The sequence below is a fragment of the Lates calcarifer genome, linkage group LG4 (assembly GCF_001640805.2).
Source record: "Lates calcarifer isolate ASB-BC8 linkage group LG4, TLL_Latcal_v3, whole genome shotgun sequence".
Taxonomy (NCBI): domain Eukaryota; kingdom Metazoa; phylum Chordata; class Actinopteri; family Centropomidae; genus Lates; species Lates calcarifer.
In genome coordinates this window covers 13,718,511-13,732,548 of record NC_066836.1, presented here as the reverse complement: position 1 = coordinate 13,732,548, position 14,038 = coordinate 13,718,511, and the positions used below count along the sequence as shown (strand labels likewise).

Here is a 14,038-nt window from a genome sequence, read left to right as displayed (position 1 = left end):
TTAACCTTCAAAGAACATGTTTTCATACCTTAAGTGAGATACAGCCACAAAGTATAATCTAAAGTCCAAAGGAAGCCAAATATAGTGTCATATTTTGAACGGAACCATATTGTACCCATCTGACCATTCTGTGCTCAAATAAGTGTGCTGTTCAAAAAAGACATACCATTATCTGATATTTAACTGTCAGAGGAACAAAGACCCAGATTTACTTAAGATTTATCTTACTTAATTTACACATTGGTTGAGCACACCAGGAAAAATGGAAATTTTAAATAAATAGGATAAACTGCTGTCAAATTGACTGGCTGGTTGCTTGAGTTATATGTTAAAAACCTTGTTTAGTTGAAATGCTGTCAAATACCAAGCAGATTTTTTCAGTTGAAACTCTCTATTAGACATAATGATGCTGAGCTTGTTCACAGTATTGCACCATACGTGTTCCAGTGAAAAAATTCATAGTTCACAGCAAGAAAAACCACGGTTTGATATTTACAAATCATTAGTTTGGACATAATGCACTGAAAACTTATTCCATATGGTATAATTTCTTTTTAAAACATGTGACTTGCACTAAAACAAAAAGATAATAATCACAGAAACAAAGTCATTTAAAATTAAATGATCTGTGAACAATGTGAAACACAGTTGTGATGAGGTGACAAAGGTTTGTTGGAATAAACACTTTCAGATAGGAGCTAACTGAATGCAAACAAGTTCTTTCTGTCATTTGCATTTGACAGTCATTCCACCTTAGCCAAGGACTCTGTGTGTGTGTGTGTGTGTGTGTGTGTGCGCGTGTGTCTGGACGTGTTTGTATGTTTGTTTGGATGTGTATCTAAGTGTGTGTGTGGGTTTTGCGTAGGATATAGAGCAATGCGAGAAGGATACAGTAGAAACAGTCACACACAGTGTGCTTTGTAGATATGTGGCACTCTCATATCTATTTATTGATCAGAGCAGATGTGCGTCAATCAATCTTATCTGGGCTCCACACACTCTCCAGCTAACCTCCAGAGGCAGGCCAACCAATACTGCACCACACTGAGAGCCCCGAGCCACTCATATTATCGTCAGACACCTTGAGCAAATTTTCTCTTTTTGTGTGTGCATATGAGGGTGTGTGTGTGTGTGTGTGTGTGTGTGTAAGTTTGTGAGAATAGCAGGGTGCAGAGCGTAAAGGTGCATTAGAGGACAGACGGAAAGAAAGAGAGAGAGAAAGTGACAGCTTGAACAGAAAACCCAGATTAACCTCATCTTCACATGCGTGTTATTACTTATTCCTTAGAACTTAGTCTTCCGCACATCATACTGAGGCAGAATCAAACCTCTTGCCATCTGTAAAGTAGGCTGCACAGAAGGCTGGCATTCGCTACAGATTAAGAATCAATGCTAATGTGCCTTTCGAGTATGCCGGAGGTGGATGTGATCAAGGAAGAAGTATGGCACATCATGTTCAGCAAAACGCATGAAACACAATCAATTCAGCCCTTCCAATGATGCGGAAAATCTGTGATCCAAGGTACGCTGATGCCTTGTTATAGTCAAGCTTAAAATAGAACAAATTTACGTGGCCTGTCTACAATGAAGTGATTTCTTTGTATTACACGTCATCCATCATTTGAAATGAGGGTGAATGATGAAAAGCAAGTTGGGTGCTTGCAACTAGCAAAGGTAACACTCTCAAATAGCAACTATAGGATGTTTGTGACAAATGTATCTAGTTCTACTTACCTCGACATACGTTGCCATTGTCAGGTTCAAATCCAGCCTTGCATGTGCAGCTGCCGATAGGAACCATCCACTCTCCATCTCCGTTGCAGTAGAGCTTTATAGGAACATCTACTTCCTCTGAGTTGGGGATGCAGATCCCTCTCGCAATGACCAGTGAGGTGCTCTCAGCCCCCGTCATTGTCTCTGGAAAGATCGCAAAGTTCTGGACCACACTTGGGCACTTCTTATAAAAGACTCTGACTGACAGCAAAGACATGCAGGCGCCATAGTCCTGAAAGGCCAGGTAGAAGCCGTTTTTAGACAGCGGGCCAAAGCTCCGCACCTCTGTGTTGACCTTCATCAGGCGCCCGCCAAAATCCACCTGTGAGAAACTTTCATCTGCGGCTATGGTGTCCACCTTGAGGTAAGGGGCCTCCATCCAGAAGGCTGTGCCTTTGGTGGCGATGACAGCATCAGTTTCGTAGTAGTAGAGATTAAATGTCTCCTTGCAGGAGCCGGGGACGTTGGGGATGGAGCTGCAGTCGCGCACGGTGAATCGAATTTCCACATAGATGCGCTGCGCTCCACGCCGATCAATGAAGGTTGTGAGGAGCCAGTTGTTTTGACTGGGCTCGAAGACATTACACACCTGGTAGGTCCTGATGGTGTTGAGGTTCTCATCATAGCCGCTCACCTCCTCCCACTACAGAAAGAGAAAGAGGCAGAAGGAGAGAAAAAGATGATGAGTACACACAGTTGATTAGTAATCATCAGTGATAAGGTTGTGGTTATTTTCGCATTTTTTGACAGAGAATGCTAATATTGGCTGAGCCGCAGAGCATTTGTACACATATCAGTAATCTCCCTGAGGCACTGAATTTGAGTCTTCTTCCTGGATTATTCATCCATTCAGAATACACAAATGTCCTTCCTTTTCTGAATCAAAAGTAAGTACATCAACAGCAAAAACACCACTTTGCTGCCTTGTACTCTAAATACACTCAACAACTGTAGTATGTGTACTACCACTGTACAGGCACAAACCCAGTAATTACTTGGGCTGTGCTGCTATTTGCCATCCATGCTGAGTGTGACTGGGCACTGAGTTGCCGCATTATAAAATATGGTGTGTAACAAATTCAAGATTATGCACTGTTGAATTACAATTAGACAGACGGCAGCTACTATATGGCAGCCACAAGTCAGTCTGATGGAAAGGCATTTGTGTGCAAACTGAACCGAAACACACTGCAGGCCTTTTTTTTTTTGCAGGTGTGACCCGCAAAGTATGTTGGATGAGCATCAGAAGCCCCCTTGAGGTATTAACTCTGCGCCAAATCGTGATGAAAATGTGCCATTAGCATTTGGCTGGAATCACTGAGAATCAGGAAGAGGAATCGCTGAAATGAAAAGAAGCTTGCCTGGAAGCTTGCTTTCAGATGAAAATATGTGAATGACTGTCAAGCTCAAGATGTGAGAGTTAGAGTCAGAATCAGAATCAGCTTTATTGTCATTATACAGAAGTACAATGAAACTGTGTGTGGCTACCCTCCAAAAAAAATATAAGATCAATAGAATGAATATTAAAAATAATAAAATATATAGTAAAAAAGAAATATATATATATATATATATATATATATATATATATATATATATATATATATATATATATATATATATACAAAGTGTGAAATGAGCAGCATATAAAGGGAGTAGTGCAATTAAAATGTAATATACGAGTCTATTGATATTCTCAATAAAATATCTTAATTTGTAAAAGCTATTTTTCTAAGGATTACACTTACACTTACTTATTACACGCAGCAGAAATGACAGAAAAAAACATAATGGTTCTATGCATGCAGTCACATAAAAGTTCCACTGACTTGAGAGAGGGTGATCTGAGACAGTTTAGAATTTTTTTTTCCTCTCAGATCATTTCCACTGTCTGTGATAATACAATTCTTTATACTCCTATTCGAACCAACAGTTTGGCTCACAGATTTATTTCTCCAAATCCACCCCCCAGCCCACCACCACCATCAATGATCCAAACAGCTGTAGGCAAGGAGAAGCTAATGAGGTCTATGGTGGAGTGAGTGAGCCTCCAGTCAGTTCATGTTTCTTGCGTGCATGTATCTCCTGGTGCTTCCCAGTTCCTCTGACCTTTAACGCCCCAGCTGCTCAATCAGGCCTAATGGAGAGGAGAGGACATCTCCATACACAGCCCAAACAACCAGTCAAATGATAGAAAAGATTCAGAATTCTCATTAGATGAGACCTAAAATAACATGAGAGGAGATAAACAGGAAACATTGCCACTGAAAGTGGCATTCAAATATGAACAGAAAACAATGTAGATGATTAAATTATTTGGCACAAGGAGTACACTGAAGCACCTGGAGAAAAACAAGATCGTTTGGGTCAGGTGGGGGCAAGGAGAGGGAGGAGGGAGAAGACACGTGGAGAACAGTGACACTGCTGACATGATAAACGAGTTTACAGAAATCTGAGGGACAAATTAAAGCCTTTTTTCACCGCCGCTCCCTCCATGCCCACTCTGCTCCACTCTTCTCCCCCTCTCCTCCCTTTTCCCTCTTGCTCTCTTCTCCCGTCTCTGCTCTGTAATGACCATTCATCAGCATTACAGGAACCTGTCCCTTTCAGCACTGCCTGTTCATTAATATAGCCAGCCCTAGGCTCCTCTGCACCCGTCTGCTCCAGTCTAGGAGGGGGTCCTCGCCGCCCCTCGTCTAGCCAAATGACCACCATCTTTCAAGCCAGAGAGGGGCCGGAGGCGTCTCCGATAATGCCCATCTGAAATCTGTCCAGAAATTCATTGGCTCATATAATAATGAACTACAATTCTTTTATTTCCTCCTTGGAAATATATTCAGTGTCGCCAGTGTGTCAAAGACAAACAAAACTATTACAGGTGCATCAGTTAGGCTACTTAGCAGAAATCAAACTTTGCAACACAATGTCCTCTTATCCTCTCGGCGCTTTGTATTCATCTGCTGTTTATGTCTGTGTGTTTGTGTGTGTGTGTGTGTGGTAGCTTGGAGAACATGCTGTTTATAATTTGATGGTTTACCGACCACATATTGATTTGCTGGCTGTTGTTTTGCTGAGGAGCTTGAGGCTGCACGCCACATTTCTGCAGGCCCAAAACATTTGATTACTCTGAGTATTAACAGTGGTTTATTCTTCAGCATCTTTGTCATTTACCCCATTCTAATGACAACATTAAAATGCATGTGATGCATGCATTTAGGAGGCAAGGACACTATCTACAATATGTAAGCAACACATGCCCCACAGTGACATCAATACTCTGCCGAGGTTTCCTATTTCTATTTCTTTGCTGCTTCCCAGACCTTTTACATCATTTAAATCAAATCTATCTCTTGTACTCCATGGCATCTCTCTGACCTTGCCAGAGAAGAGAGAAAAGAGAAGGCATCATCACCTGTCATCTTACTGATAATGGAATTCCTTGGTCATTGCATCCATTTCCTCTTCAAGGATTTGTGTTTAAAATAACACTGTTAGTCCTGTGCTGCTGTATTTAGTCCATGCATTATGGACCTAAGCACAGATGGCATGTATGATTCATACCAGCTCAAGGTGAACAAGGTGTGTGTGGGGAGAGGGGAGACGGGAGTGCGATTATCTTTATGTTCCCAAGTGCATTTCTTCTTTTTTACTATGCCGCCACATGTTTTTCAAGCTGTAGATCTCCCATAGGGTCAGGTGATAAGAGATAATGCACTGTTTGTGGCAGTCAAGTAAGATACCATAGAGCAATAGAGGATGTTTAAGATGCTTTAGTGTGGAGTGCATGTAAGACTGAACAACATCGTGTCTCTATAAAGTCAGCTCCCTCTCATCTGCATCACTATATTGATATTTTATCACAAAATTTCTTGCTGATGAAACACCAGACAAATATTGAGAGCCTCTTTACACAACACCCATTTTAACGCCAACAAAATGTACCCATTGGCTCCACTCTAATAGCTTTGCTTTTGCCAGTAATATAGGAGACACTCTTCCCCTGCCCCTGATTGTCAAGTGTGGTCATTGTGTGTGTCATTATAGCTGCTCTGTTTTATGGGCAATAGCGAGGAGATGGAGGAGCTATGGATTCACAGGGCTCTTAATGTTTGTGTTAATGACCAGTCACAGCTAGCTGAGCTGGAGAAGAGAAGGCGGAGGAAAGGAAGAGACAGAGTGATGGATAAAAGAAAAAACACAGGAGTGGAGAGGAATCAAGGAGAAGGGGAGGCGGTAATAGATTCAGGCTGATGTTCCCCTTCCCACAGCCTCAGTTCGCTGCCATCAACCATCGATACTCTGCCCTCATAAAGGCCATTCATCACATTGATTTCCTGCCATTACCTTCAAAGGCTAAAATAACACAGAGCAGCTCAGATGGCCATAGTCTCGCTCTAGAGGACTACAGCATCCAACACTGTGCTAGGGACAAGCAGGGCCCAAGTCACAGAGCTGAGAGGACTCAGAACATGGATGTATCACCTGTGGATAATAACAGGAGAAATGGGCTGGACTAATGAGTCATTTGGAGCAGACCTGATGGGAAAAGGACAAGGGCTACGGTACACATGCTGCAAAATTCCAGTCAGGCTTGATCTAACGGAACAAAAGCAGTGGAGAATAGGTCTGGTCTGAATGGTCCAGAAAAAGGGTCATAGAATCCTTTTCAACCATAAGACCTTTTTCAGGAACCTTTTTAGAAACTAAGGAATTTTACTTGCTTCCAATTATACCTCCTATTCCACTGGGGGTTGTACGTTCTAATGGTCAAGCACCTATTAGGGAACATTTTGCTAAGCTTAACATTGCTGATTTACCAAACATAAGCCTCACAACTGCTACAACTTGTTCACAGCAGTCATTCCCACAGTAATCAGCAGTGGCTGCCAGCAATATCTATATTATAAATAGAAACTAGAATTTCTTGAAAGGTTCATTTACATTTAAACAAGGTTATTTAGTAGACTTTTTCAACAGAATTTATTTTATTTTATAATATATTAACAATTTAGGAGCTGGTACATGCAAGAGTGTCTTATTTGAGAGACAGGTGTTTGGCCTTTTTGGCATTTTCATTCTCTCCCACTGTCTCTGTGGGTCTCTTTTCCAATATCCATTTAAAGAGTTGCACAGCAGTAGACAACAAAGAACAACAATGACTCTGTGTTGTTATTTGATTCAGAGAAGCCATCGCTTTCTGGTATTATTATTACTGTATAATTTATCTAATCTACAGGGTTCTTCAGAAGCTCCAGAAACACAAACAAGGGTGCACATAAAGGATCTCTATTTACTGATTAAGTTCCTGAATTTTGTTCCTGGGGCTATTTGGTGGAAGGGGGCAAACACCAGCCACAAAACAAAATTCAAGAATAAAGTATGAGCAATATGACTTCTGTACTGTAACTCTACCCTCAATCACACAAACCAGCCAAAACACTTGGCAGCAATAGGTCCGGTTGTGGCTTGGGCTTAACTATACATACATAAAGATGAGTCTTGACTACATTTAGCCCATCATTCAACCTCAGTCAATTCACACAAGAAGGAGCCTTGAATAGAGAAGCATCCACTGGGCTGAACTTTAACCTCCAGTCTGCTGCCTGATCCTCTATGGAGTCACACTCACAAACTGCTTTTCAAATCCATCAGCACCAGTTAATACAGCTACATGCTCAGACATACTGAGCACAGATGGATGATGAGCAGCTCAGAGCATTTCCACATTTAAAGCTCCTCAGCCTAGAAAGGTCTACAAAATGCCACTGCAAATAGTAGATGAGTGTCTGGCAAGTGTTTCTTGAATGGCCGTCAAAACTCCCATTTCTCAGTCTGACGATGACTTACGTAGACAGCAATGGCCAATTGGAACCGCTCCACCGCCACCATGTTCCTCTTGACTTTGTCCCCAACTATGCTCTGCTGAGGCAGTGTCCAACAGATTTTTTTGCGCCCTTCTCATTTGAAGCACCCAACTTTGAGCTTACCGTTCCAAAGGAATAGGGTCGGTAGGAGAGAGTTTCTTCATTTTTTTTTATGTGTTCCCCAAAGGATTCTGGGACTAGATTGTAGTATTTCCACCAACAGTATGGCTAGGGTGTTGTGTTTACATCTTTAAAACCCAAGAGGAATGGCTGGCACATTTGTGAGCACTTTCTACCTAAGAGTTGTCTGTTCATATATCATTGCAGGACTAAAACATGTGGGTGGAGGCAAGCAGGAGATTGCTTTTCATACTACAGGCTTGGGATGGACATTTCAATAATGAACCTATTTGTTATTCATGACAACACAACACTGTACTCAGGCAGGGAAAGTATACCTTCATAGAATCCATTTTTTTTAAATAATTAGGCATGAATAAATCAGCATTTTAAGAGCTGGCTTTTGATAAAAAAGAGAGGAGAAAAGAAAAAGGAATGACACCCACACAGGTGAAATTCACATTGACGGATTTGTAAAGGCCAAGGTCTCAGAAGGACAGTGGATTATAGCTGGACATGAAAAGCTGAGATAGGGATTGAACTCTTTATGCCCCTGCTGAAAGATGCTCTTCTCATTTTGAAAAGCTCACCGCCGACTGTAATCACTATCCAGATAGCTTCTTCTTTCCAAAGGCTGTTTCGAATCCCTCTGACTTAATGAGGATATTTGCATTTCAACCTTTGGGTCTGTTTCTCGAAGTCAATAGAATGGACATGTCATATAGAGCAACAGTCGGGCCTGCTGTGGTAACAATAACTGCAGCTACATTAACTCACATTCCCTTACAAGCTCTTAGACACATGACCATAGTCGCTTATAAATTCACATATTCTGGGAGCTACGCCTCATCTCCCAACTCTCTCTCTCTCACACACACTCACACACACACACACACACACACACAGCCAGACTGAAGCCTCTAAAATATGCAGTGGCATGATTGCTATTATCATTTCTGATCAGCTGTGTTATTGAATGAGGGCTGCTGTCAGGCCAGTTGCATGGGAATGATTATTTTGCGGGGCATCTGAGGCCTAGTTCCGCCTGGCTGAATGTGATGGATGGGGAGGAAATGGTGATGCCTGAAACACTCCCAATTCCTGCCAGATCCCAGCCACTCTATAATTACAGTCACACAGTTTGACTGAGCCCAGATAGAACTCAGTCCGACTGCGTCAAAACGAGACTCACTGAAGATTTGCTCCCTGACCACACCCATGCCCCAATCAATACATTTATTGAACTGAGGTGTCAAGCTTGTGAGTTCATGCTGATGTTGCTGAGTGTAAACAAAAACTATCCAAGGCTTTTTGTGTTTTTTTGGTATTGGTGGCTTTCATGCCAAACATTATCTGAATGTGTGTTTATGCTGTCTGAAAAATATGCTGTGTTGACACATTATTTGCAATTTGGGCTTATTACATGCTCCCAATTGTCTTTTTTTTTTTTTTACAGTTTTTCTTAGATCCTGAAAATGATGCACATAATTTAAGTGAACAATCCACCCAGGCATCTCACTCTCCCACTCCTCCATCCAACTTTTGTAATACCATTATTAACACATGCATTTTCAATTACATGCTGGTTGCTGCTAGTAAACACAACCCTCCTAGATGTTGTGGGTGGTACTAAATGCAGCTTCTACTGTTTACACTGAAGATAGCAGGCTGAAAATGAACATGATTTTTTTTTTCCACTTTAGAATAATAAAATGTAATTGTTAACTGCAGGCAGTTTAGCCTCATCGTTTCAACAGGATTTTTAAAAGAGAAGATCTAATTATTAAGACAGGCATAATTCACAAAAATTGGTGGGTGGTGGAGCAGTTACAAGGTTGGTTGGCATGAGAATACAGAGACAAGTAAGTAGTACAGCAATCAGGTTTTTTAAATACAAAGAAATGTGCACTGGGCAACTAACCAAATGAGTATAATATTTACCAATGAAAAATTTAGTAACTGCTAGAATTATGGCAACAAAATTCAATTTAAATCCATTTTGAGCTGATGGTTATCTACTGGACATTTCATATTTTGTGGCATCAAAACTGATTCATATTTCATATGAATCTATATGAATAGTAATAGTATAATAGTAGTAGTCTAGTAGTAGTATTTCTAATTGCCAGTCGTCTCCACTTATTAACTTCGACTGCAGTAATAAAAGGAAACACTCATTTGTGCAGGTCTGTGTGGAACTGATTTAACAGAATATAAAAATATTTACTTGATTAAGGTCTTGAATGAGCATGCCTAGAAATAAATCAGTGGAAGGTTTGGAAAACTTCATTAAGTTGAGTAAAGGACAAAACCAAGGTTAATGTAATAGTGTTGAAACAGAAAAGTGTTTCCTGAAGACTTTCATCTCACGGAGAACCTGGTAACACCCACTCAGGTGCCTTCAGAGAAACTACACGGCTGACACTGCCTCAGCAGGGCTCTCAGTTACCAGTAGCAACATTACATCAAGTCACCCTGCGTAAAAGGCTGAAGCCGTGTTTAGTTGAAATCTGACAGCCTCCGCAACCTTATGGATCTATTGTAGAGGATGATAAGGAGGAAGACTAAATGATTCACCGTCACTGTGTATATATATCGAAATTGGAGATGTGCCCTTATGCACCAGCAGGTATGTAAAGAGAAATAATAAATAAATAAATATAATAATAATAATAATAATAATAAAAAGAAAATGAAAAAGCCTAAAAGTGGAAGAAGAAGGGTAAGAGAGTGAAGAATCCACAGAGGGAGCAGGCAGAATGTAAGGAGCGAGAGCTTAAATAATTTAGAGCAGACCAGAGGTATAAAAATGACGAACAGAAATGGAATGTGATAACAAGGGGATAAAAAGAGTGAGAGAAATGCAAAAAAAGGGGGGGGTGAAAGAGTGAAAGCTGTCACCCTGCAGGCTCCCTGGCCCCCTATGGCCCAAGGCAATGCCATTTAGGGGCAAACCACAAAGAGGTGCGTCAGCAGGGGACAGGAGAATGGCAGGGTATCAAGGCTTTTGGGTGCAAAGGGGCCCTTGCCTGTCTTATTTGTATGTGTGCATGTGTATGTGTGCGTGTTTAAAAACCTTGCAAAGCATGACACCTGACAGCCCTATCCTCCAGACACAAAGACACAGAGAGGGAGGGTGGAGGAGTAGGGGGGGTTGGTTAGGTGAAGATAGAGCGAAAAGGGAGTCTGAGCTTGGAGACAGACAAGCTGGAGTAAAGAAAAGCAGGGGAAAAAAGACACGGAAACAGTCAGTGTGGGTAAAAAAGATGGAGGAGAAGAATAGGGGGATTTACTGCTATTTCTGCCAGCTCTGTAGGACTGCTGAAATAGCAGGTACTGCAGGTACTCAGGTAGACGCACACTAACTCCCACACACATAAGTCAGACTCAGCCTCCAGCCACTCCTTTGCGCTCATCTGAATTCATACCAAATTTAGGATAGACTCATTTCTTCTTTCTTTTTTTGCCCTAGTTCTATCATTTTGTTCTTTTATTTATTCTTTGATGAAAAAAAATTGTCCTTGGTTCCTTTTACATCCAAGAGAATTCTTACATGTGAAATATTGGGGGGGGGGATCCACAGGAAGGCGATCAATAATTGAGGTAGCCACATGTTATTTCATTTCAAAGGAGAAAATAGAAAATAGAGAAAAAGGTAAAAAAAAAAAAAAAAAAAGAAAAGAAAAAGAAAAAGAAAATGAAGAAATAGGGAAAAGTGGCACACAATTTCAAACCAGCCTGATTTAGCTTATAACTACATTCTGTTTGTGGTGCACTCACACTTTAATATTCTGCTCAGTCTGTAACTACATGTAGATGCTGCTTTTTTGGCCATGTCTCCTTTGCAAATGAGATTTGGAATGTAAATGAAATCTTACCCACAAAAAACAAATGTTTAGAGCTAAAATATGATATGGGAGTGGCCCTACAGAAAAAAAACACGGTCTAACAAAGTAACTTAGTCATACAAACAGACACACAAACAGCCCAAACACAGAGCCACAGGCGCACAAACACTCTCAGACGGAAAGCCACGGAATGCGTTCTGATTTAAGTGATTCGTTGTCTTATCATTCCAGTCGTCACGCTGAGCAGAGATGTCTGTGTCTGAGCTCAGAGCAAATTCGGCTGTCTGGCTACACATTTATATCACACTCAATAACCATGAAGGTAAAATGAGACAGGTCTCCCACTGGTATGACAATGTCTGATATGCGTGTATGTATTTGCACCAACGTGTGCATACATTCCATTTTTGTTTTCACCGCAACTTATTCCTCAAGAATTTATAAGGAGTGTATGAATGTGTGACCATGTGCATATGCTCGTATACGGGTAAATTCATATGCATGTCTGCAATTCCCATCACTTTGTGTATGAGCGTGCGTGTGCGTGTGCGCACACGTGTGTAATGAAGGCACTCTCCTCACCTGGCCGCTGAAGCGCAGCCAGCATGACTCACTGTCGTTTTTCTCCTCTCATTCCATTTCAGCTCAGGCTCTGCAGGTTCAGAGTTCACCTCCATCCCTCTCGGTCTCACTCTTTCTCACACAGGCTCCGTCTTTTTTTTTCCTCTCCATCTCTCTCCGACTCTTATTATCTACATTCAATCAACCCCCCCTTTCTCCTTCCTCTTTACCTTTTGCTCTTTTTCACCTTCCTCAATTTACTTTTTCCTCCTGTGTTCCCTTATGCACACTGAGTCGCTGCCTGTCTGTCTGTCAGGGTATGAATAATTGAAGTGTATTGAGTCTGGTCAGCAGATGGTGAGATGGCCGTTATGGATCTATCTGTGCTCTTTAAGAATCTCTAAGCGTCTGCTGACACCTGCCCAGTTAAGTCCCACAAGAGCTAAAGCACGGGATGCGTGGGGGTTGGTGGTGGTGGTGGGGTTGGGGTCGGTTGGTTGGTTGAGCAGTTGGGTGGGGAGGGGGGTGTGGTGGTGGTGGAGGGTGCAAGGCAGAGCACACCCAAAAACACCTCTCCAGTACATGTGCACACACTCACATATGCAGGTGCAGACATGCAACACTACACTCAGGGACTTGATTTTATGCCTGAGCATACACAAGCCCACATGGGGAAATACAAGCGAGTGTAAATACAAACATGTCATGGTGAGATCCATTCCGTCTCTATCCCTTCCTCTGCACCTGCAGCAAAAGAACAGAGGGATCTCTCCCAAATCTCCTCTTTATCTTTCTGCGTCCATCTCACTCCCCCCATGCCTTTTCCTGTCCGAGCGTCCCCCCCCAGCATTTATCCTCCACACCCCACTTTCTCTCCGCTTACTTGGCCTGTTCTTTAGCCCTCTCTGCCCGAAGCCCCTTACGGCCAACACCAACCCGCCCTGCTTCTTCACGCTTGACGGCACCCACAGCCTAATGTCAGCGTCGCCACCGCCACCCAGCTGACCCGACAGCCCTCACCAACACCCCCCCCCCACCTCCCGCAAGGCTCTCGCCTCAAAGCCTGGACTCTGTCTGTGACCTTCTAGAGTCACATGAGTTAACCCAAGCTCTCTTCCACACGCACATCCACAGCTGAATGTTTCTGGGCTGCATGGCCTTTTTCTTGTCCAATTCATACACAATTGATCTCTTACCCTCGCCCACTCCGATTTCCCCTAATCCCTCCCCCCCCAATCCTGATCCTGCAACCCCTTCAGCCCCTCCACCACATTTTCCTTCTCCCCTGCTCCTCTCATCTCTTCACTCTCGTCCCCTTCCTGTCTCCCTCACTCCACACTCCCCTAATCCCATCCGTCCCCTCCCAAATGAAAGCATTTTTTTCTGCTTCCCCTTTTATCTAAATCATTCAAGAATGTTGTAGAAAAAAATTAGATAAAGAAACCCCCATTTCTTTTCTCTTTCTCTCTAAGGGCTTAGAATTCCTTAATGTGTGTTTCCACTAAGCACCTTTTTCAGGCTGCTAAAGAATAATGCAGTCAGTCAGCAGTTTATTAGCTACACCTAGCTAAAACTAATACACTCTAATACAGCAGTCTGGTAATAAATCCTACAGTCATGACAGTGATAATGTTCGGTTTGTGGTGAAACTCTTTTAGATTGGTGCTGATTCAAGTTTATGTTCATTTTGGAGGCTGCAGTTTGTGGTGCTGTTGAACTGTCTTGCATTATGCAGACATGTGTTTCTATTATTTTGTCCCCTCCATTTGTATCAATAAGAATAGGTTAAATAACAGAACCACCTTATCATACAGTTGAATCCGCACCGCTGTTAAAACACTTTTATCTTCATGAATGAAGGGTTTCTTGAAA

General features: G+C 42.1%; 1 protein-coding gene across 3 annotated transcripts in view; it reads right to left on the bottom strand.

Annotated features, from left to right (window-relative positions):
- LOC108883520 (ephrin type-B receptor 1-B) overlaps positions 1-14,038 on the bottom strand; it is a 146,984-nt gene that overhangs the window by 83,175 nt on the left and 49,771 nt on the right. For all 3 annotated transcript variants that reach the window (XM_018676752.2, XM_018676751.2, XM_018676750.2), the window contains one exon: positions 1,735-2,416. In XM_018676752.2, the coding sequence (XP_018532268.1) occupies positions 1,735-2,416 (682 nt within the window). The remainder of the gene's footprint in view (positions 1-1,734; positions 2,417-14,038) is intronic.